A 21688-nucleotide genomic window follows, 5' to 3' on the forward strand; every position below is an offset into this window, starting at 1 on the left:
GCCCCGAGCCCCGCCCCCTGGCCCCGCGCAGCGGCCGTTGCGCCTGCCTTTGACCCGCCCGTTTCCCGCTCATTCCAACGGCCGCTCCCGCCTCGTGCCGTGAGGTGACCGTTGGGCGGCTCGAGGCGGACTTGAGGGGGGGAGGGGGCGGTTCTGTTTGACTGCAGGCGACCCAAACAAAACACCGGGGGGGGGGCTAGTAACCCTCCCCCCAGTGATTCCTCACTACCTCACCCATGCTAAGGAGCTGCCCCTAATTAGCGCTGGGGGAGGTGCAATGGCGGCTCACCCCCCTCCCCCGCTAAGAGCTAATTAATTAACCCCTAACTAATGACTCTAATGACTCAGGCCATGCTCTGGCCCTGGCCCTTACCCAATTAACAACCCAGCGTTAATTAACGCCTCAGGAGTGTCCAGGCAGCCCCCTCCCCCAGCAGCTAATTAACAGCCCTGTCCCCTTGGTGAATAATGGCCTGGCAAGAGCCAATTAACACCTGGATAATGCCCAAGCGCTAACCCCAGGGTCATTAATCCAGTAAGGAAGGCTGGGGCAGGGACAGCCAGTCGCCCCTAATTAACAGCACGCCCTGGTGCTAATTACGTGCTCCCTCATTAATAAAGGGGCTGGGATTAATAACCTCCACCCTAACGAAGACCTGAGGCAAAGCGCCTCATTAACACAGAAATTAGCCGGCTCGCAATCATTAGTCCCCCAAAGAGACGCGGCTAATGGCTCGGTCACTATTCACGTGGCCCGTTGGGATGGACAAAGAACCCGGGCAGTGTTACCCCGTAATTAGTGAGCGATCCCAAATTGCTGGCCAACACCCCCGAGATTCAGTCGGAAATACACAACCCATAAGCCAGGCTTAATTAAACCCAGTCCAACAGTCGTAAATAAGCCAGGAGACACACTAGAATAATCCACAAAAGGACGAATGCCCACTAACGACTGATGATAACTAACAAGCCACGGAGCAGAATAAAGATTCGTCCATTGAAATGCCAGAAGGGACCGTGGGATCATCTAGCTCCTGGATGACGCAGGCCAGAGAACCTGCCTTGAATATTTCAAATCCGTTACTGTTACCGAACAATCACTGCTCAATTAGCAAATAATTAGCACTATTTGTTAACAGTGGTCCAGAGTCAAGCGGTTACACGTAATTCATTATAAATACGTAACAGCTAATAAAATAAATAATATTCTTCAGTCAATAGACCACCATCATTAATGTGTTAATAAATACAAATCAATCTCAAAACGCTAATGAATCGTATATATTTGTTTAATTAATAAGGGATATGATTCTTTTCAGCCAACCATCCCCCCCACTCCATCCATCTGTCTGTCCATCCATCCCCCACATCCTTCTAGCCCGCCCCACACTGTCGATCCATCCATCCATCCCCATACACATCTGGTTAGGGTGACCAGATGGCAAGTGTGACAAATCGGGATAAGGGGTAATGGGTGCCTATACAAGACAAAGCCCCAAATATCTGGATGGTCCCTATAAAATTGGGACATCTGGTCACCCTAACACCCATCCAGCCACAAAACCCTCCTCCACTCCATCCTCACACACTATTATCCATCCCATTATCCATCTATCCCTATCCATTCGCCTTTACCCACGTCTCCCTCCTTCTTCATCCATCTGTCCCTAGATTGATCCCCATCCCTCCCTCCCAGAACAGGATGGCCGGTAGCTAACTCCCCTTGTCCATCTCCCTCACAGCATGGATTGGTTCCACTGCAACCAGTGCTTCCGCCAAGAGGGCGCTGACTTCTGCATCACCAGCTGCGGACACCTCTTCTGCAGGAAATGCTTTGCCGCCGGTGAGACCCAGGACCTGATCTCCATGCTTTGTCCCCAGGGTTCTGAGGGGCAGGGAATGGGGTACGGCTCCCTCCGGAAGCCTCTGGGACCATGCACATGGTGGTCCATCATCGGAGTCCCCCCCGAGAAATGTTTCACAAAAATAAAATTTCCTTCAAATATGAAATTTCTTGGAAAAATTGCCCCCCAAAAACAATTTTTTCTCAAAAAACCCATAATTTTTCATTCATTTTGAAGAGAGATTTTCAACAATTAAATGTTTCTCAAAACTTTTCCCCTTGATGATGATTTTTTCCTTTAAAAATAATTTTTTCTGAATTTCAAGAAGAAATTGACATTTGTCATTTTGAGATACCGGGAAAATTCCCTTTTTTTTTAAACGTTGCCTACCATTTATCCATTGGAAAAAGGAGGGGGAAGGTTCAAAATATGAAGTTAAAGAAAGTGGGGGAGGGACCCGCATTTGCACCCTCATTAACTTTTTCTGACTGGAAAAATTGTGAAAAAGTAATAGAAAATAGGGAAAATAGTTGGAGTGGTTGCACTTTTCGCCCCTATTAAAAAAGCATTGGGGAATGAGAGAAAGGGAAATGATAGAAACAATCTCTTTTTCACTCTTTTTTCTGTGTGGAAAAGAGTAAAAAGCACATTTCACACATTTTTTCCACAAGAAAAGTGCAAAACTAGCTTGAAAAATGTTAGAAAGTGAGAGGAAGTAACACTTTTTTTTAAAAATCAACTTTTTCCAGTGAGGAAAAAAGTAAAAAGGGAGCTAAAGTGTGTGTGAGGGGGGGTTTCCTCCATTTTCTTTCCTTTTCAGACTCTCTGTTTCAGTAGAAAGCAAAGGCGAGGAACAGTAAGAGTGCCTTGCCTATACATGCAAATTATACCGCTTTAACTCTCCAGGTTTAGTTAAATCTGTATAAACTCTGTACTGATCCTGCGACCACCATAATAAATGATCCTTTGTTTCAACCCTTGCAGAGAAATGCCCCATTTGTGGAGTGACCTGCAAATATCTGTCTCTCTCCAATAACGTGAGTTATTTTCCTCCTCTTCCACCATCCTTCGTTCCTTCTCTCGTCTACGTGTGGAGGGTGATGCTGGTTTAGCTGGAGCTGTGATCTTAGCCCGGTTTTGTGTGGCTGCTCTGATTTCAATTTAGCATGTGGATCTTTTGGGGTTTTGGCCCCAAATGATTCTCTTTTGGTCATTCTAGGTCCCTGAAATGATCTGACCATGTTGGCCCAAAAACTCCAGGTGGATTCTGACATATGGACCTCTGACCCCCTTCAGGTGTCCCATAGTCCTCCCTGAAAATCGCCCTGGAAGCTTGAAAGCAATGCTCCTTGCTCAGCCTCCTTTCGCTCCTCAGATTTAACTCACCTCCTTCCTGTGCTGAGGGAACCCAGGGCCTGACTCCATAGAGCAGGGATTAGCAGTTCAAATCTCAGTGGGGCCTGGGAGATTTATTATCTCTTAAAAAGCTCATGCTTTGAAAGGCAATCACAGTTATTCTAGGGGCTGACCTGTGCGTGGTATGTTTGAGCAAGGAAACGCCGTGGTAGAGACTGCTACCCAGGTCCCAGCAAGATTCGAACCTCTGGTTCATTAAGGTTTATTTCCTTTGCTTTCAGGTGGGATCCACATTTTCAAACCTTCCACCACAATCAGGAAGGCTAGAAATGTAGGATTTTTTTTTTTGGTATAAATGAAAACTGAAATTCTCTCATAATCACGGTGTTCCAGTGCTAGCAACTAGCAAAAAATAACTGAAGATTGTGCAGCTCAGGGTAAAATCGACAGAGCTTTCTAGCGTCAGGTTTTATTAAACTGGGGCACATATGTCTGTAGATACGTCTCTCTTGATCTTCATTCAGATGTGCTCCTCAGATGCCAGTCCTTTTTGCCTGGTGCCCTACATGGCTCAGATTGTTGGAGGGTCGGGGGGGGGGAGCTGCCCGCAACTTGCTTTGCCTATTTCCTTCTCGTCCACAGATGAAACCCCAAGAAAAGATCTTTTTCAAGAGCCCGGTGGAAACGGCTCTCAAATATCTGGCCCACATTTCCCAGGTAAGGGGCAGACAGTTCCCCAATGGAGGGGGCAGATCAGAACCAGCGCCCTTCAATCCCGGGGAAAAGAATGAAAAAGCTCCATGGGATTCTGTTAACGAAGAATTGAAGGGCAGAGTTTGATTATACAATCAATGCCAGTCGCCATGGTTTTACGGAAAACAGTTCAGTCAAATAAAGCTGACCTTCTTCTCGGAGGAGATCACAAGTTTAGCTGGTAAAGGGAACTGTGTAGATGTGACAGACTGCAACATTTGTAAGGTGTGTGACACAGCACCGCGTGACACCCAGATTGAAAACCGGGCAGTGAGCCAATATCAACGGAGCACACATTAAGAACTGGCGACGGGACAGATCTCAACAAATAGTCCTCACCTGGGAACCACCACCCGGTGGGGATGTCTTTAGTGGGGTCCCACAGAGGTCAGCTCTGGGCCTGGCGGTATTCAACATTTATATGGAATAGCCATGCCAAACCAGCATCATTTCCTCCTTTGATGGGGTGACTGGCCGAGTGGATGGGGGCAGCTGTGGACGTGATATGGCTTGATTTTAGCAAGGCTTTGACGCAGTCCCTCATAATATCCCCAAACTAGGGTAATGTGGTCTCAATGAAATCCCTATAAGCTGGGTGCACGACTGGTTGAAAGCCCATTATCAATGGTTCACTGCCAACTGGAAGGCCGTTTGTAGTGGGGACCTGCAGGGGTCAGTCATGGGTCGAGCACCATTTCATACGTTCATTAATGACTTGGCTAACGGAGCGGAGGCTTCTAAGCTAAGGCTTCTAAGGCCGTCACCCAGCTGGGAGGGGCAGCCAGGATTTTGGAGGCCAGGATTACAATTCAGAAGGACCTGGACAGATTGGAGAATTGGTCTGAACTCATCAAAGAGAAGTGCAAAGAAGTCCACTTAGGAAGGAAACGTCAAATGCACAGCTACAAAACGGGGATGGGCTAGGTAGGGGTTAGAGTGAATCACAAACTGAATATGAGCCAACAACATGGTGCAGTCAAGAAAAAGACAAATATTCTGGGGCGTTGTATGTAAGGCCTGGCAGGTAATTATGTCGTTTTACTCAGCGCTGGTGAGGCCTTAGCAGGATACTGGGTCCAGTTCTGGATGGGGAAAGATGTGGCCAAATTGGAGAGGGTCCAGAGGCGAGCACCATAAACGATCAAAGGTTTCGAAAACTCGGCCTGTGAGGAAGGGCTAAAAACACTGGCCGTGTTTCGTCTTGGGTAAAGACGACTGGTGGGGGCTGGTAACAGTCTTTGAATCTGTCGAGGGCTGTTCGAGAGGACGGGAACCGATTGTTCTCTATGGTCACTGGCAGTCAGAGAAGATGTCCAGGGCTTAATCAGCAGCCAGGATGACTGAGGTTAGACATTGTGGTAATCGGTGTGTTGGTCACCAATGTTTATCAGTGTAGGCTGCATGCATGTGTCTCTGAGTAGATGCTGTCCCAGCTCTGATCAGGAAACTGAGACAGCTCTCATGATCGAATGAGTCGACACGACCACGGATTAGCTGAGCAACAAAGGCACCCAGGCCAGGTTTATTGCGTGCGGCACAATGAGAAGTGACTTACAGAGTATCTCTGGGTCAGTTTCGTATAGGCGGCGTTACAATGGTCTCGGCCCAATGGCGGGACTTTCCATTATCCCCTAGACCGGACGCCGGTATTCCCTGTGACACCCTCTTTTATACACTGTTACATACACTTTCGTTCTGCCCCCTTTAACGTAGGTAGTTGCCACCCTCCTGACGTAGACTAATACCACCTTTTTCCGTTGATTGGCTGATTTGGGCACCGCCACTCCATGTATCATTTCTATCCATAAAAGTGTCATTTCAGAGAGTTAGTATCTTGGTACCTCTTATACCTACTACATATTTTAGTAATATTTTGGCAGTCTTACAATCTTGCAGTATCAGCACTTTCCTGTACCAGTTTCAGTTAACTTGAGTGACCCCTTATACTTCTGTTCACTCGGCTTTTTCCATTTAGGCCTTAGCCTGTTTTACAGGCCTTAAGCTCTCACTTCTTACTACAGACATGAGGAAAAATTTTAACTCAGGGGAGTGAAGCTCTGGCCCAGGCTCCCATGGGAGATCGGGGAGTCCCCGTCGTTGGAGGTTTTTAAGACCAGGTTGGACAAACCCTGGTCAGGGCTGGTCTAGGTTGCCTTGGTCCTGCTTCAGCGCGGGGGGCTGGACCCGGTGACCTCTCGAGGTCCCTCGAAGCTCGATGTTTTGAGGACTTTGTGACCGGAAGTCAATATAAGCTCACTGCTGAGCAGATCTGCGGCTGACCCAAGGATTGCCGGCGTGGCAAGGAGTGAGGAGGCCATGGTGGCCTGGATCTCGGGGTGAGCTGGGCCCATTCCAACTTAACCCAGATGGACACGGAGATATCCAGCCAGGACGAAGGAGTGTGGGTCAGGCTGGCTGATCTAGGGGTCGCTGGCTGTCTACGCCGAAGAATCTCCAGGCGGAGAGGAGAGACCAACACTGTGACGGGAGAAGGGCACAGAGGAGCCATGGGAACGGTGAGGGCGGAGAAGACACCGCCAGCGCCGTCTGCCCAACTGAGGGTTCAGGGGAGCCCGGGTTGCAGGCTGGGCCCCCCGTCTTCGAAGGGGGGATTCCAGGTCAGGAGCGGCTGGGTTAATAACCAAGCCGGGGGCTGGTTAATAATCAGTGCCGGGCTAATTAATTACGCTGAGGAAGCCAGATAAGGAGGGAGTCGAATGGGGATGGCGAATTAATCATCACGGGGAATCTCAGGGCAGTCAGCAGGAGCGTTAATAGTCGCAGAGGTAGCTGCCTTCTGGGTCCCCGCCCCCCGGGCCTGGATGGGAGCCAGTGCCCCCCAGAGGGGCCGGCCTGCACCCCAATCCCGTGTCTGCCCCCCAGGTGTGGAGCTTCCAGCGGGCGCAGAATGAACGGCTACTCTCCTTCTACAAGGACCGGGCGTCCCAGGCGGAGGGGTCCCTGCAGGAGACGCGCCAGAAACTCGCCACCTGTGACAGGTGAGAGCCCAGCCACCGGGGGGCGCCCTGGGGACCCCGTCCAGCTACCGGGGAAACCTGGGGGGGGACTCGAACAGCCTTTCCCTCCCCCCCTGCAGGGAGGGCAGCCTGTGGTACGGCCCCTGACACGCCCATCACGGGCACAGCTCGCCTCTTGCACACTTGTCCTCGGACATGGAGAGCCCACTGCTCACCCCCCCCATGTGTCCTTGCTCCCCACACAACACTCCCATTACTCACCACAATGCACACCCACACGCACACCCCATCACACGTGAACACAGATCCCCTCGTCACCTTGCACACCCACTCACACAACCTCATCACACGTGCACGCCTGGGCACCCACACCCATGCACACACCTCATCACCCTTATGCAGCCTGGCACTTGCTAACTGTCTCCCATGCGCACACGTGCCCTTGCACACTCACGGTCACCCTGCCGGTGTCCGTGCACCTTCCGCCTCACATGCAGGCCCAGCAACACACGCGGCTGCACACGTGTCCCACACACGCGTGTGGCATTCACCCTGGCACACTCGTTGGCCCCTTCCTGCCAATCCCCCCGGCACACTTGCCATGGCACCACACTTGGCACGCTCGATGCAACACACTCCTAGCCTGGCACTCGCACACGTGTCCCAGCACACCCCCCCCTGCCCTGCATGAGGTGGTGGGACCCTGGGTGTGGGGAGATCGAGGCACCACCCTCTTCCTCTGACCCCCCGTGTCCTTGTCCTCCCCAGGGAGCTGGCGGTGCTGAGGCGGGAGAACGGGGAGCTGAAGAATTATCTGAGCGTCCTCAAGGCGAGCGCTGTCCGTCTGTCTGTGCGTCGGCCTGCCTGCCCCCGTCCGTGTGTGTGTGTGTGTGTCGGCCTGCCCCCGTCCGTCTACCTGTCCAGGTGTCGTCCCAACCGCTGGCTGTTCCTCCGTGCGTCGGCCTGCATCCATCCATCCCTTCGTCCGCCCGCTGTCTGCCTGTCCGTCTGTGTGTCAGCCTGGCCGTCGTCCATCTGTGCATTGTCCCTCCTGCCATCCGTCCGTCCGTGCCACTCACCCCGCAGGCAGCTGCGTCCCTGTGTCTCTGTCTCTCTCCTGCCCCCCAGGACGCACTGACCCCCCCTTCTGCCCCTCTCCCCGCAGGCTTCACCCAGCCGATGCCAGGGTAGCAGGTCAGCAAACCCCTCCTGGGCGCAGAGCATGTGATGTATGGGAGGTTGTGGGGCTGGAAGGGGGGGCTGGGGGAGTGAAGCCTTGGGCAATGGGTGGGGAGCTGGGGGGCAGTGGGGGTGCAAAGCTGGGTGGGAGGGAGTGGGGAGTTGGGGGTCAGTGGGGGCGGGAAGCTGGGCAGGGAGGTGTGGGGAGTTGGGGGCACTGGGAGTGGGGTGCCAGGTGCCCCAATCCCCTTCCCCTGAGCTGTCCCCCTTTCCCTTGGGCAGGGGTAGCACCCCACGGCCGGTCGGCATCACGTCCCCCGCGCAGAGCGGTAAGGCGGGCGCCCGGGGGTGCCACGGACCCCTCGTGAAACAGGGAAAGTGTGGGGGGGGGACAAACGTGTGAGAGCCTGGGGGTGAATGAATGTGCGAGGACTGGAGGTGCCTGCGGCGTGGTGAGCGTGAAAGGGCCAGAGTGCCTGTGGGGAAGTGGGTGTGCCTGGGCTGGGGAGACCCATGGGGCGGTGGGCGTGCGAGGGCCGGGGTGCCCGTGGGTTGGTGGGCGTGCGAGGGCCGGGGTGCCCGTGGGTTGGTGGGCGTGCGAGGGCCGGGGAGACCCATGGGGCGGTGGGCGTGCGAGGGCTGGGGTGCCCGTGGGTTGGTGGGTGTGCGAGGGCCGGGGTACCCGTGGGTTGGTGGGCGTGCGAGGGCCAGGGTGCCTGTGGGTTGGTGGGCGTGCGAGGGCCGGGGTGCCCGTGGGTTGGTGGGCGTGCGAGGGCTGGGGAGACCCATGGGGCGGTGGGCGTGCGAGGGCTGGGGTGCCCGTGGGTTGGTGGGCGTGCGAGGGCCGGGGTACCTGTGGGTTGGTGGGCGTGCGAGGGCTGGGGTGCCCGTGGGTTGGTGGGTGTGTGAGGGCAGCAGGCGTGCGAGGTCTGGTGTATCAGTGTGACCGGGGGGGCCTCAGGAACTAACGCCTGCCTCTCCCCACAGGCACCCCACGGCCCCTTGCCCAGCACTGCAGCCAGGTTGTCAGGTGAGGGGGGTGTGTGTGTGTGTCAGCCCTGCCCCATGTGCGTCCTGGTGCCCACTGCTGGCGGGGCCCAGCCCTGCCTGTGCACCTGGGGGGCGCCCCCCTGCAACTGTGTAACCAGGTCTCTCCCCCCCACAGCCGCTCCTCCTCGCTCGAGTCCACCCCCTACCGCGTATGTGGCGCCCTCCGCTGGCCGGTGAGTTGCCCTCGTGCCCCTCAGGGTGTGGGGCTCAGGCCGGGTGTGTGTGGGGGGGCTGCCCTCTGATTCACACTCGCTCCTTTTCCCAGCAGGCTGCAGGAGCTGCCCAGAGCGCCGTGGGGCCAGAGACACCCATTAACTCCAGCATCGGTGAGGGGCCCGGGGATGGCTGCCCCACAGCTCCCAGGGGGCAGCGTGGGCTGCCCCACAGCAGGCTGAAAACTGATCTCAGCTCAGCTGCGTTCACAGGGACAGGCCCCAGAGCCAAGGGAGGGGTCGCCCCCCAGGGGCTCCAGCTGCCCCCCCCCAGCTCTGGATCAACCCTCAGTGGCCCATCCCCCTGACCCCCATCTTTCCCTGCCCCATTTCACCCCCCTCAAATCCATCACCCCCCTGAGCTGTCTCCCCTCTGCTCTGCAGCCACCCCATCTCCAGCCTCCAGCCACAGCCTGTCCTACCGGTGAGTCGAGGGGGCATGATCTATGGGGCTGGGGTCCCCCATCGGAGTCTATGGGGCTGGGATTCCCCATATAGATGATATAGCTGAGGTTAGTGCTGCTTTGAGCAGGGGGTTGGACTAGATATCTCCTGAGGTCCCTTCCAACTCTAATATTCTATGATTCAGGGCAAGGGGGAATCTATGGGGCTGGGATCCCCAATCAGAGGTGTCTATGGGGCTGGGATTCCCATAGCAGGCAGGGATGGGGGGTTCTGTGGGGCCACACTTCCCCTTCCCCTAACTCCTCCTCTTCTCCCCCCAGGACTGCCTCCTCCTCCCAGACCCCCGGACTGGGCATCTTCCCCCTGCACCCCTCTGGTGGGGGGCCAGTGGAGGGCAGCACTGGCCAGGGCCCCCCTGCTCTGGGGCTGAGCGTCTTAGCAGGTAAGCTGGCGGGGATGGGACATGGGGCTCTGAATGCCTACCACCCCCCCCAAGCCACCCCCACACCCAGCCTGAGGCATGGGGGGGTTGAGAGATCAGGGGCTCCCCCTCCCAGCCCATAGGCAGAGCCGCATGGTCCCCCCACTCACCCCTCCCTTCTCCCCACAGATGTGAGGGGGGCCCCACCCCCGGGGGAGCCAGAGTGCAGAGAGACCACGACTCTCACAAGTGAGTGGGGCAGGGGAGACTGGGTTGGGGGGGGGGATGATCCCGGGGGGAAGAGGGCTGAGGGGCACAGGCTTGGGGTGCTGAGTGGGGGCATCTGTCTGAAGCATTATGGGTAATTTTTTCTCCCCCCCCCACAGCTGAGGTTCACCCCCCAACTCACCCCCTCCCAGCAGGGCAGGTGAGTGAGACTGGATTGAAGTCTGGGGGGGGGACGGACTCAGGGGGCGCCCTCCCCACTGAGAGGCTGCTCTGTGATTCTCTCCCTGCAGGCCCTCCCATGCCAGCCGGGCCCCCCAGCTGTAACGTGTGGGGCACAGAAACCACGCGGGCCCTGCTGCACTCAGTGACCCCTACGCCGCCCTGGCGTGACCCCCCCCCCCGGGGCCCTGCGTGACTGTGCTGGGGGGCAGCCCCCGTCACACCTGTCCCCCACCCCCCAGCCCCTCCCACACAGCTCCCCATACTGCTTCAGCCCCCCCACTACTCCCCAGCTGGGACCAGAGCCGTTTGGGGTTCCCTGCAATGGGCCCAGCCCCCCGTTGCCCCACCCAGCTGGGACCAGAGCTGTTTGGGGTTCCCTGCATTGGGCCCAGCCCCCCGTTGCCCCCCCCAGCTGGGACCAGAGCCGTTTGGGGCTTACCCCAGTCTGGCCCAGCCCCTGCCCCGGCTTCCCACCTTAATAATCATATGGCTGGGCCAGCTGGGTGCGGCGCGTTTGGGGGCGAAGGAGGGGGGCTCAGCGCCGACCCCCCCCACCGCTCCTGCACAAATGAACCGAAACCCCCCTCCCGCATCCCCTGCCCCCCGACTCAGACACGGGCCACAGGCAGGGGGTTTACACCTCGCTTTAACTCCCGCCAACCGTGCGCTATAAATTAACAACTCCCAAAAGGAACAAGGCCAAGGAACGATGGACACCGGGGAAAGGGCCCCCCGGCGCCCGCTGTGCAGCCCCCCTGTGCCCTCTGCCCCCCCGCGCCCGCTCTCCACCCACCCTCCTGCCCCAGGGCCGGAGCCCAGTTTGTAAAACCAAACCCAGGGAACCCGGCGGACCCTTTCCCGCCTCGGCTCTCTCCACACGCTGGGGGGGGGGGGGGACTCTGACCGGGTTGTAAAGAGCCCGGGGGAGGGGGGGAGGAAATGGACGAACCAGGATAGACTCTAGAAACAGAGGCACCTGAAGGAGGGGGAGCATTGGGGGGAGGGTGGAGAAGGCCCCGTACCTGAATCCTGCCTGGTTGGAAGGGCTTGGGTTCTAGAGCACCAGCCTGTAAGCGGAGGGAGCCATGATTCGGGAAACCAGATTCTAGAGTAGGGACTCTAGAGCGTGGCCCAGGGATCAGGGTTCTAGATCAGATGCAAACGAGGAGAGCCCATATTCTAGGGCCCGTGGCACAGTTTGGGGGTCCTCATGTTGTAGAGCAGGGATGGGACCATGCTGTGAGTTGGGCTCTAGAACACAGGGGGTTCTAGATTCTGGACCTGTAAGGAGAAAGGCTATGGTTCCAGAGCACCAAGAGGGGGAGACCTGGCACCCGAGGCGCAGAGAGCTGGGCTGCAGAGCATGAGGACAGCTAGCTAGACAGAACCATGGGGAGAGGGATGGAACCCGCAATCCGAGGTCCAGAACAGAGGAAAGGAAAGGAACCCGGGGGCCGAGCTCTAGAGATGGGGAGAGGGCAAACCTGGGGGAGGCAGCTTCTAGAGCTGGGCAAACTTGGGGGGGGGCAGCTTCTAGAGCCCGGGAAAAGAGGGGGAACCTGGGGGACATGCTCTAGAGACGGGGAGAGGAGGGGGGACCTGGGACCTGGAGAGGGAACTAGATGCAGATGAAGGAACCACATGTGGGTTCTAGAGCAGAGGCAGGAACCAGACACAGCAGGGCCCCGGCGCAGTCGTGGGCTCCCCGCCCCCCCGCGGAGTCTCTGGCGCTCCTCATTCCTGGGCGGGCAGGTCCTCCTCTTCCAGCTCCTCCTCCTCCTCCTCCCCTTCCTCCAGCGCCATCATGCCCACCTCCTCCTCTTCCTCCTCCTCCTCCTCGCCCAAGCACACCACCACCTCGGCCGGCTCGGGCGAGCGCGAGTAGAACCAGTTCAGCACCTGCTGGGCCCCCATGCCCGACTCGCGGCACAGGGCCGGCAGGTCGTCCTCGCGCAGCTGCCGGTGCGCGGCCCAGTGCCGCTCCAGCGGGCCCGTGTCCATGCGGGGGCCGGGGGCCGGGCGGGCGGCGGGGGCCGTGTTATCCCAGAACCACCGCAGGTGCCCGTGCTTGAGGGCGTAGCGGGTGTCCCCGAACCACTGGATAATCTCCGCCCGCGGGAGGCCGGTGATCTGCTGCAGCCACTGGTAATCCTCCCGCCGCGCCCACTGGCAGCGCAGGAAGAAGGACTTGAGCACCGCCAGCTGCTCCTTGCTCTTCCGCCGGCTCTTCGGCTGCCGCTGGGCCTGCGGGGGGCTGGGCCGGGCCCACGGCTCGGCCCCGTTGAGGGCGGCCCTGGCTGAGGGCGGCATGGCCTCGAGCGGGCGCCCGCCCTCGCCCGCCGCTAGCCGGCCGGGCCTGCTGAGGTCCCAGGCGGCGTCGCTGAGGCCGGGGCCGGCCGGAGGATCCGCCCAGGCCCGGGCTGGTGGGGCCGAGAGGCTGTGCGGCGGCACTGGCGGCTCTTTGGCTCGGTGATGGGAGGCCACGGAAACTCTCCCCGGCTCTGGGGATCCGCGGGTGGTGGCCGAGCAGCTCCCCAGGGACTCCCGGACCCGGGTGTTGTGGTGGGCGGCCGGGGGAGTGGCCCTGCCTCCCGGTGTCTTGCCTGTCGGCGCCAAGGGGTCGGCGGGGGCCAGCAGGGCCCCGAAGGCCGGGCGGTCCTGGCGGCAGGCCAGCCGGGCCCGCGTCTCCTCGATCTCCTCCGCGCCCCAGCTGATGCCGCAGCGCAGCCGCTGGGCCATGAACCAGGCCTTGACCTTCTCCAGCTGCAGGCCGTGGCGCAGGCAGAGCAGCGCCAGGTCGGCCAGGCTGGGGTAGGGGAAGTAGCTGAAGGCCTGGCGCAGCGGCTGGTGCCCATCCAGGTCGCTGGTCTGGGACGCCTGGGTCCACACCAGCTGCAGGTCCTCTGAGATGGGCGGCAGGCAGATCAGGGCCGCCGGCGAGCCGAGGCGGCCGGGGGGCTCCTTGTTGGGGGGCATGGCTGGCCCCGCCACCGGGCGGCCCTGGCCCTGGCGGCCCGGGGATGTCCGGCCCACGGGGATGGCTGTGGGGATGGAAAGAGAGAGACAATGAGCAGGAGACTGTGAGGACGGCGGGGCGGGAGGTAGGACAGGAGATCTCCCAGGAGATGCCGCCCCCCACAACCCTCCACTGCCCAGCCCTCCCAGGTGTGTTTGGGGGTGAACACGGACCAATTGTTGCCCCCTCACCCAGACAGCAATGGGGAATGAAAGCTCTTACCTGCCGTAATGGGGTATGAACCCCAAATCCTCAGAGCCACGTCCCCCTGGGGAGCCTGAGACCTGGGGGGAGAGACACACAGATGAGAGGGATGGGACTAGCACCCAGGAGTCCTGGCTCCCAGCTCCCCTCTGCTCTAACCACTAGTCCCCACTCCCCTCCCAGAACTGAAATAGAACCCAGATGTCCTGGTGCCCAGCCCCCACCAGGCAGCAGACGCACAGCACAGTTGAGAGCTCGGAAACAGCTCGTTAGACTAAACTAATCAAATGAAATAAATACCCAGGACTTAATTTCTACCATATTTTGCGAGGACGCAGGTGCAGATCCCACATTCCTGAGCTAATTAGGGCCAATGACATCCTTGGGACAACAGTTCGCTGAGGTCCTTAAGCTAAGTTTTCTGGGGCCGCGACAGTCCTTGTTCTGTGTCCGTACAGCGTCCAGCACCGTGGGGTCCCGGGCCGTGGCAAGGCCTCCGAGACAGTAGGATAATACCTGGAGTGACCACTGCTAACGCAATTCATTTCAACGCATGATTACGGGCTAAGAAATCATCGAGCCGTGACTGAATTACCTCGCGATTAGTGTGTAGAAATGATTGCTCCGTGATGAGCCGACTGGCTAATAATTAAAGAAATACTCGAATCGTTATCAAAGTAATTTGTTTATGGACCGGCTAATTAAACAACTGACCAATAATTACTAATAAGTCGCTAATATCACAAAATATGCGCCCAGTCATTCGGGGACAAGAAGGTTGTGCCTCTCTTGGCTTACGTAGGCCGAGCACCATGCGTTATCCAAGTCCGTGGCGGCGGCTTTGTCCGTCATCCTGAAACGCGAGAACACCGCAGCTGCTCGAGTCCGGCATTTCCGGGGAGGTTCTAGGCCGCAGCAGAAGCAACAACCCTGCCGAAAATCGGCACAGCCGTTTGCACTGCATAGCTGGCTGATGTGCCCCAGGCTCGGCTGGCACCAACCGTGCCGCGTGTCGCCCTTGAATTCAGTGCAAAAACTGTCTATGCGGATTCCGAGCGCCCCCCGGCTCCGAACGCCGCTCGAAATCTCTCCCAGCATCCGTGGCCGTCCCTCCACCCTAGGGCTGGCCGATCAAATCGAGATGGCTCATGGAAGAGCCATTTAAGCAACGCTCTCCCTGCCACGCCAATCTATTAGCACCTTCAGCCGACCTTTCTATGGCGCGGTGATCTTGGTCCTCCAGAAGACGCTGTTCATGGCGAAGCATCGTTTTCCTGGTGCAAGCAACAGCATGAAGCTCTTGATCTTCCAGGACATTCCGCTCGCGTTGTAGCACCGTTTTCATTGCGTGGGCAACGCCATGGTGCCGGCGGTCCCTGTCCAGCCACCACTGGTGTCAGAGAGCCGTCTCCATGGCACGAACTCACCTCTGGCGCTCGTGGGCGCATTCAGACAAAGCTTCCACAACCTGGGTAATGGCACGTGGCTCATCCTCGGCATGGAGATGCCTTTCGGACTCCCGTCGACAGTGCTCGGCTTGACGCTTGGCTTTGGTCGCTGTGTATTGCTTTTTGGTCCTGGGCATGACAGATGGTGAACTGTAAAATTCAGAATCAGATCTTAGTACGCCGGGAAGGGGCTTACTCAACTCACCCAACGCCCGGAGGAAGGAGCGTTGGATAACCCCGTTTTTTAGAAGAATGTCGTCCATTCTTTTCACTTCTCTGGTCGCGTCTAAATCCTTTCAGGGGGAGAAAATACCCGCCGCTAAAGGGCTTTTTTGATCTAGTGGAGAACGGCAGAACACGAACCAATGGCTGGACGCGGAAGGCAGCCACATTCCAACTGGAAAAGAGGCACCAATTCCGGAAGAAAACCACAGGCCCAAACGACCAAGGGAAATCGTGGCGTCTCCGTATCTCGAGGTCCTCAAAGCCAGCCTGGAAAAGATGCTTTAGTCCAACACAAGTTATAAGGCTAAATACAGAGAAACTGGGTCACATTTAATGGCTCGTGATACACAGGAGATCAAATGGGTCCAAATCTAAGGGGCCGTCTGGCCGTCACCTCCATGAATCCTCGTTAGCTGGGTTCCATCCCCCCGTCTTTGAGGTTTCTCAACCAACGTGCAACATGAGCACCAAAAACAAAAGCAACGCCGCCGGGGAACTGGGCCTGCCAGTGCCCGCGCTCCGTGAGTGGTATTTGCGCAAGGTACAGCACAGCAGCAGTTGTCCACACAAACCACTGACCTTTAGTGCTCTAAGTAGAGGAGCCGTTGCTGGTTTTCCAATTTTCAGCAACCTTAACAGGGTCGTAAACCACTTTTCCCTACAAATTTAGGCTCACTCTAGAGCCTCAGACTCGGTAACTGAGGACCTTGCCCACGTGTCACCGTGAGGGGAGATTTGCTGGTTCTCTGGTTTTCACCCCAACCGACGGGGGTTCTCTTCACCGATGCCTGTGACGTTTCCTGACAGATCCTCCAATAATTAGATCCCTGGAGCTAATCGTCTTTCCGTGGCTCACCCGGACAAAGAAAATACCACACCTGAAATTAGTCACCGTTCATTACTGGGCAACCATTAATTGACGGGCTAACGAGTAGAGAAATAATTGACATGCCGTTGGCAATTAACGGGTCACTGATAGCGAAAAAACAGCCCAACAATGATTAAGAAATTTGAAGAGCAAGGAATAAGGACTGGACTACACTCAAAAGTGTGTCGGTCCCGCGCAGGTAGGAGAGTGCTTGCCGCCGACGGAATGGAACCGGCCCAATGAGTGGCGGCAGATGCTCTCCACACAAGCTCGGACGCCGGCAAAATTCACGTCGCTTCTGGGAGGGTGTGTGTATGTGTGTGTTTTTCACGCCCTCAAGTGACACAAGTTTCACAGGCATAACGGGTGGTGTGGACAAAGCCTGAGATTCAATCCGGCGATTTCCCAGCCAGGAAACGCAGCCAGCAGGTCCCGGTGCCACGATTCATAGGGGGACCTGCCCAGAATTAGACCCAGAGCGGCTTAGGTAACATACGCTAAGGCAGGGCAAGAGGGTCTTCCGCCTGGGCTGGCGATGTAATATGCTGAACTCCCAACCCCAGAGACACCCCCCAGCCCCATAACCCCCCCATTCCTCCCCCTGGGATCCCCCCCAGCCCCATAACCCCCCCGTTCCTCCCCCTGGGATGCCCCCCAGCCCCATAACCCCCCCGTTCCTCCCCCTGGGATCCCCCCCAGCCCCATAACCCACCCGTTCCTCCCCCTGGGATCCCCCCCAGCCCCATAACCCACCCCGTTCCTCCCCCGGGATCCCCCCCAGCCCCATAACCCCCCCGTCCCTCCCCCTGGGATCCCCCCCCAGGCCCATAAGCCCCCGTTCCTCCCCCTGGGATCCCCTCCCAGCCCCATAAGCCCCCGTTCTTCCCCCTGGGATCCCCTCCCAGCCCCATAAGCCCCCGTTCCTCCCCCTGGGATCCCCTCCCAGCCCCATAAGCCCCCGTTCCTCCCCCTGGGATCCCCCCCCAGCCCCATAACCCCCAGGTTCTCCCCCTGGAATCCCCCCCAGCTCCCTCCGAGGCCCACCCCCACTGGGTTCTCTCCCTGCTCTGGGAGGGGCGTGGGGTCTGGTAGATTATAGGGGGGCGGGGAGCCAGGACTCCTGGGTTCTTTCCCACACGGCCCCACGTCTCAGCCTCTCCCACTGGGATCCCCCAACCCGCCCCCGAGACCCCACAACCTCCCACCTCTCTCCCTCGGGGTCCCCCCCCCAAGCGCCTCCCCGCCCCTCCGGCTGTCCCCCCCAGCCCCTCCCCCCACTCACACGTTCCCTCCTCCTCGGGTTTTAGTTTCCTCCCAAGTTTGGGGACTTTGCTCCCCTTGCATCCTGGGTAATGGAGACTCCGGGGGCGGGGCTTCCCCTGCCCTGGCCCTTTAAGCCGGGCCCAGGACGCCTGGGTTCGATCCACCCCCCAGCACTGGGGGGAGGGGCGGCCGGGCCCAGGACGCCTGGGTTCGATCCACCCTCCCAGCACTGGGGGGAGGGGCGGCCAGGCCCAGGACGCCTGGGTTCTGTCTCCACCGGGGTCTCGGGGAAGGACCCCGCCCCCTCCCCGGGGACAGCGCACAAAGGGGGGAGGGGCCGACCCCGGCTAGGACCGAGCGAGACGGGGACAATGGCGGGGGGGGGAGGGGCTGCGGGACTCACCCTCCCGGCGGTGCTGCGGGGGCCGGGCCGGCCCCGATCCCCGCCCGGGATGGGGCCCGCGCTGGGGCCGGCTGGGATTGGAGGCCGCGGCCTGCCGGGGGAGGGGCGGGCCCAGCCATTGGCTGCCACGGAGTCCGGCCCGGAAACCCGGCCAGCGGCCGGACGCCTGGGTTCTCTCCGGCCGGGGGGCGGGGCCAGGACTCCAGGGTTCCCCCTCGCTCAGCTGGAGGAGAAACCAGCTGGCTCTCCCCTCCCCCGCCCCGGGCTACTCCCCCATGGGGCTATGGGTCTTCAGAGCTGGGGGGGCAGGGCTGGGCTAGCGGGGGGGCTGTGGGTCGGCAGTGAGGGGCACCGGCTGGAGCTGGGGCCAGGCTCCCTAGAGAGGCTGGGCTGGTGCTCAGGGGGGTTGGGGCTGGGACCCCCTGGCAGTGCTTGCAGGGGTGTCAGGGCAGGCTCCCCCCCAGCTGCTGAGCGAACCCCAGGGGGATGAACAGGTCTGGGGGCATCAGGTGCCGTGACCTGGGCAGCCTGGGGTTGGGGCAGATGTGCCACGGAGATCGGTGGCTCCTTCCTGCCCCCCGCTTGTCCCCGAGAGCCCCCCCCTCCTCTCCACCAAGCCAGGGGAGGGTAGACTTGACAAGACCCAAATCAGATCAGCCCCCCCGGGCCCAGCCAGCCTGGGACCGGCACCACGTCCTGATGGGTGGCTTTGCCCAGGCCTGGCTTGGTGCAGGCTGATCCTGCCCTGGCCCCATCCACCAGCAGGGAGTTCCGGGGGTTTAATGGTATCCCAGTATCCCTCTGTCCTCCCCCCGGCCTCCTCCTGCCCCACCCCCCACAGATGCAGTCAGCCCCCCCCTCAAGTTGTGGGGTGACAGGTGCGGATTCAGTGTCCCCTGTAAGGCAACAGCTCCCCTGACATCTGGGGGGGAGATGCAGGCCCCACAGGGCAGGGGGCGGTGCCTGAGGTGGGGGGGCGTTTTTGGTTTGAGTCCTCCCCTGGACCCAGATTTCCCCTGCCCCCCATATCTCAGCCCCATCCCCCACACTCTCCGCTCCTGCCCCCCATCCCATGGCTTGGGGTGCCCAAGTTTCAGTGTGGATCCAGTCCCCCCGTCTCTCTCCTGCAGGGGGCTGAGGGGCGGGGACAGCTAGGGAGCCCCCCCACATGAAGTCTCCGTCCTGCAGGGATCGGGGCCCCCTATAGGAAGTGGATCCAGCCCCCGTCCCCATCCCGCAGAGGGCTGGGGGGCACATTGGCCTGCCCCCCGCCCCGCAGGGTGTAGTTCTGGCCCCCGTTGTTGTCCCACAACTCCTGGTCCCTGACACGGCAGCGCAGAGCGAACTCCAGGGCGCCCCCGGGGGGCAGGGGCAGGCGGAAGGCGAAGCGGTCAGCGGGGGGGCTGGTAGGGGGGCCGGCAGCGGGGCCGGCATAGGCGGCGGGGGCCTCCCGGCAGCTGGCCCAGCCGTCCCAGGTGTAACGGACGCTGACCCACTTCTCGTAGGCCAGGTTGAGAACCCGCAGGGTCCCCGCCACCCCCAGTCCCCCGGCCCGCACCCCCTCCAGGCACACGCCCTGCGCCCCCAGCCGCGCCCTGAAGTCGGGCAGCGCCAGTGGGTCTCGGAAACATGGCGCCAGGGCCGGGCGCGTCGCCTGCGGGTCCTGCAGGGGGAGAAAGGAAAAGGAAATTAGTATCAGATGGTTCCCTCCCGGTCCCGGCTCTCAGCCCCTATTCTCCAGCCGCCCTGCCCCCGGCCTCTCCCCCGTTACCTGGCCGTGCGGGGGGAAGGGCCGCAGGGGGGCGAAATGGCGCAGGGCGTCGCGGCGCAGCTGGGTGTGGACGCGTTCGGGGACCTGGGGCAGTTCAGCCGGCCAGTAGCGCCTCACGCTGGCCAGCTCCAGCCCCAGGGCGTCAGCGAAGCGCACCCGCTTGCGGGCACCGGGGCTGTGGCTGCGGGAAGCCCCCCCGGGACCCCCAGCCGGGGCGGAGCGGGCCCTGTGGCGCCGGCGCCCCCTGCCACTCGCCCGGGCCTGGCGCCCCCGCGGCCGGCCTCCTCGTGGCCGGCCTTCGGCGTCCGAGTCGGAGTCATCGCCCAGGCTGGGTCGGGCCGTGCGGTAGTACGCCCGCTCGTACAGCCCTGCGATGTAGCTCAGGTTGCGTGGGATGTCGCTGGGGGGTGGGGGGGCACGGGCCATAGAGCCTGGGTCGCTCTGGCCAGGTGCCAACTGGTTCTATAGCTCCGGCTGGTCCTGATTCTATGTCTCGGGCCAGACCCTGCCTCGTTCTATGGCTTCGGCTGGGCCCTGCCTTGTTGTATGACTCCGGCCAGGTGCTTGTGTCCTCCTCCCGCTCCGGCTGGTCCTGGTTCTATGTCTCTGGCTGGGCCCTGCCTCGTTCTGCGTCTCCAGCCAGGCCCTGCCTTGTACTACGTCTCCGGCCGGGCACTGCGTCCTTCTGTCGCCCGTCCAGGCTTCCTTCTCCCTCTCTGTCTCGCTCTATCGCTTCATCTGGGGTTTGAGTCCTTCTAAGTCTTCTGCCCCTTCTGCTACTCTGGCCAGCTGCTTCCTCTTTCTAGCTCTCCATCTGGGCTCTCTCGTTCCGTCGCTCCCTGACGGCGCCGGCTTGTCCTACCCCTTCCTCGCTGCTCTCTTCTTCCAGGGGGTCGGAGTCTGGTTCTCTGGCTGGACGCTGACTCGTCCCGTTGTTCCGTTGCCACCTTCCCCGTTCCTCCCTTCCAGAGTCTCTGCCTCTGCTCTGCTGGTGCCTGCTTGCTCCTGAATGTCTCACTCGGGCCGGGTGCTGATTTGTTCTGTCTCCGCCTGCCACTTTCCGGCGTCTCTCGTTCTGCTGCTCGCTCGCAGCCTCCTGGGATCGCCCCCGCTGCAGCTGTTTCCTTCCCTGGTGCTCAGGCTTTCTACAGCTTTGCCCCGGCTGCGTCTCCCTCACCTTCTTCTTCCCTCCAGCGGACGCCCCTCCTCCAGCCCCCTCTCGCCGGTGCACTCGAAAAGGGACCCCGTGATGCTGCACCGCAAACGATCTCCCCCCTGCCCACGCTTGCGGCAACCCGCCTTTCTCCGGCCGGCAGGGCTCATCCCGCCTTCCCCACCCTGCGGGGTGAACCTGGCAGGAACCCAGGCGTCCGGGAGTCTAGGCCCGGCTGGGGACGCCGTGTACCTCGGGGGAGGGGGAGGGGCTAAAATGTTCCAATCCGGGATCAATAATTCATGAGCGGAGACGTGGCTAATGGATCCCTGGGAACCAGCCAAGGAATGGGGGGGGAGGGGGTGGCTCTGAGGGCACCCGAGGGGCTGTGGTGGTGGGGGAGAGCCAGGGCTGGGCTAGTGGGGCTGCGGGTGGGGAGTGAGGGGTACCGGGGCATGGGGGGGGGCTGCGGGTCAGGAGTGGGGGGCAACGGGGGGGTGTGTGGCGGGGCGAGGGGGGTTGCTGGACCCCAAGTGTCCCCTCTGGGGTGGCCATGTTGGTGGATTAGCCCATGGGGGTCACATGACACAAGGGGGCGGGGTCAGATGCCCTTGAGGTCAAGTTGGGGTTAAAGGTCAGGGGTCAGACGTGGGCAGGATTTCTCCCAGGCCAGTCCCCTCGCCGCAACT

At 60.1% G+C, this 21688-nt stretch overlaps 3 protein-coding genes across 4 annotated transcripts; 1 reads left to right on the forward strand and 2 right to left on the reverse strand.

Annotated features, from left to right (window-relative positions):
- The first annotated feature begins 1743 nt into the window (after positions 1-1743).
- RNF212B (ring finger protein 212B) lies at positions 1744-10841 on the forward strand. Its single transcript, XM_067533154.1, has 13 exons — positions 1744-1843; positions 2829-2881; positions 3843-3917; positions 6837-6952; positions 7700-7760; positions 8097-8125; positions 8393-8439; positions 9098-9140; positions 9276-9333; positions 9429-9486; positions 9757-9796; positions 10098-10219; positions 10717-10841. The coding sequence occupies exons 1-13, from the start codon at positions 1744-1746 to the stop codon at positions 10839-10841; spliced, it is 927 nt and encodes a 308-aa protein (XP_067389255.1).
- A 1408-nt stretch (positions 10842-12249) lies between these two features.
- Positions 12250-18863, reverse strand: HOMEZ (homeobox and leucine zipper encoding). Of its 2 annotated transcripts, none has more exons than XM_067533129.1 (3): positions 18076-18863; positions 13887-13948; positions 12250-13689 (listed from the first exon to the last, which is right to left on the reverse strand). In XM_067533129.1, exons 1-3 carry the CDS (start codon positions 18192-18194, stop codon positions 12383-12385), a joined length of 1488 nt encoding a protein of 495 aa, XP_067389230.1. In that variant the 5' UTR covers positions 18195-18863; the 3' UTR covers positions 12250-12382. The 2 variants fall into 2 exon arrangements, with proteins under 2 accessions (XP_067389230.1, XP_067389232.1); XM_067533131.1 differs by having other exon boundaries at positions 17692-18212.
- A 101-nt stretch (positions 18864-18964) lies between these two features.
- On the reverse strand, positions 18965-20889 carry PPP1R3E (protein phosphatase 1 regulatory subunit 3E). The gene is made up of 2 exons (XM_067533140.1): positions 19847-20889; positions 18965-19738 (listed from the first exon to the last, which is right to left on the reverse strand). The coding sequence occupies exons 1-2, from the start codon at positions 20270-20272 to the stop codon at positions 19277-19279; spliced, it is 888 nt and encodes a 295-aa protein (XP_067389241.1). The 5' UTR covers positions 20273-20889; the 3' UTR covers positions 18965-19276.
- Positions 20890-21688: the final 799 nt, after the last annotated feature.

The sequence above is a fragment of the Emydura macquarii genome, unplaced genomic scaffold, assembly GCF_026122565.2.
Source record: "Emydura macquarii macquarii isolate MOO-44397 ecotype Brisbane River unplaced genomic scaffold, CSIRO-AGI_Emac_v2 contig_3322, whole genome shotgun sequence".
Classification (NCBI taxonomy): Eukaryota; Metazoa; Chordata; order Testudines; family Chelidae; genus Emydura; species Emydura macquarii.

Excerpts from the sequence above, each read along its gene's own strand:
- RNF212B (XM_067533154.1), top strand. The coding sequence starts at position 1,744 with ATGGATTGGTTCCACTGCAACCAGTGCTTCCGCCAAGAGGGCGCTGAC. Across the intron at positions 6,953-7,699 it reads AAACTCGCCACCTGTGACAG|GGAGCTGGCGGTGCTGAGGC; the intron begins GTGAGAGCCCAG and ends TGTCCTCCCCAG. Across the intron at positions 9,797-10,097 it reads AGCCACAGCCTGTCCTACCG|GACTGCCTCCTCCTCCCAGA; the intron begins GTGAGTCGAGGG and ends TTCTCCCCCCAG.
- HOMEZ (XM_067533129.1), bottom strand. The coding sequence starts at position 18,194 with ATGGCTGGGCCCGCCCCTCCCCCGGCAGGCCGCGGCCTCCAATCCCAG. Across the intron at positions 13,949-18,075 it reads CCCGCAGCACCGCCGGGAGG|GTCTCAGGCTCCCCAGGGGG; the intron begins GTGAGTCCCGCA and ends CTCTCCCCCCAG. Across the intron at positions 13,690-13,886 it reads TTCATACCCCATTACGGCAG|CCATCCCCGTGGGCCGGACA; the intron begins GTAAGAGCTTTC and ends CCATCCCCACAG.
- PPP1R3E (XM_067533140.1), bottom strand. The coding sequence starts at position 20,272 with ATGGCCCGTGCCCCCCCACCCCCCAGCGACATCCCACGCAACCTGAGC. Across the intron at positions 19,739-19,846 it reads CCTTCCCCCCGCACGGCCAG|GACCCGCAGGCGACGCGCCC; the intron begins GTAACGGGGGAG and ends CTCCCCCTGCAG.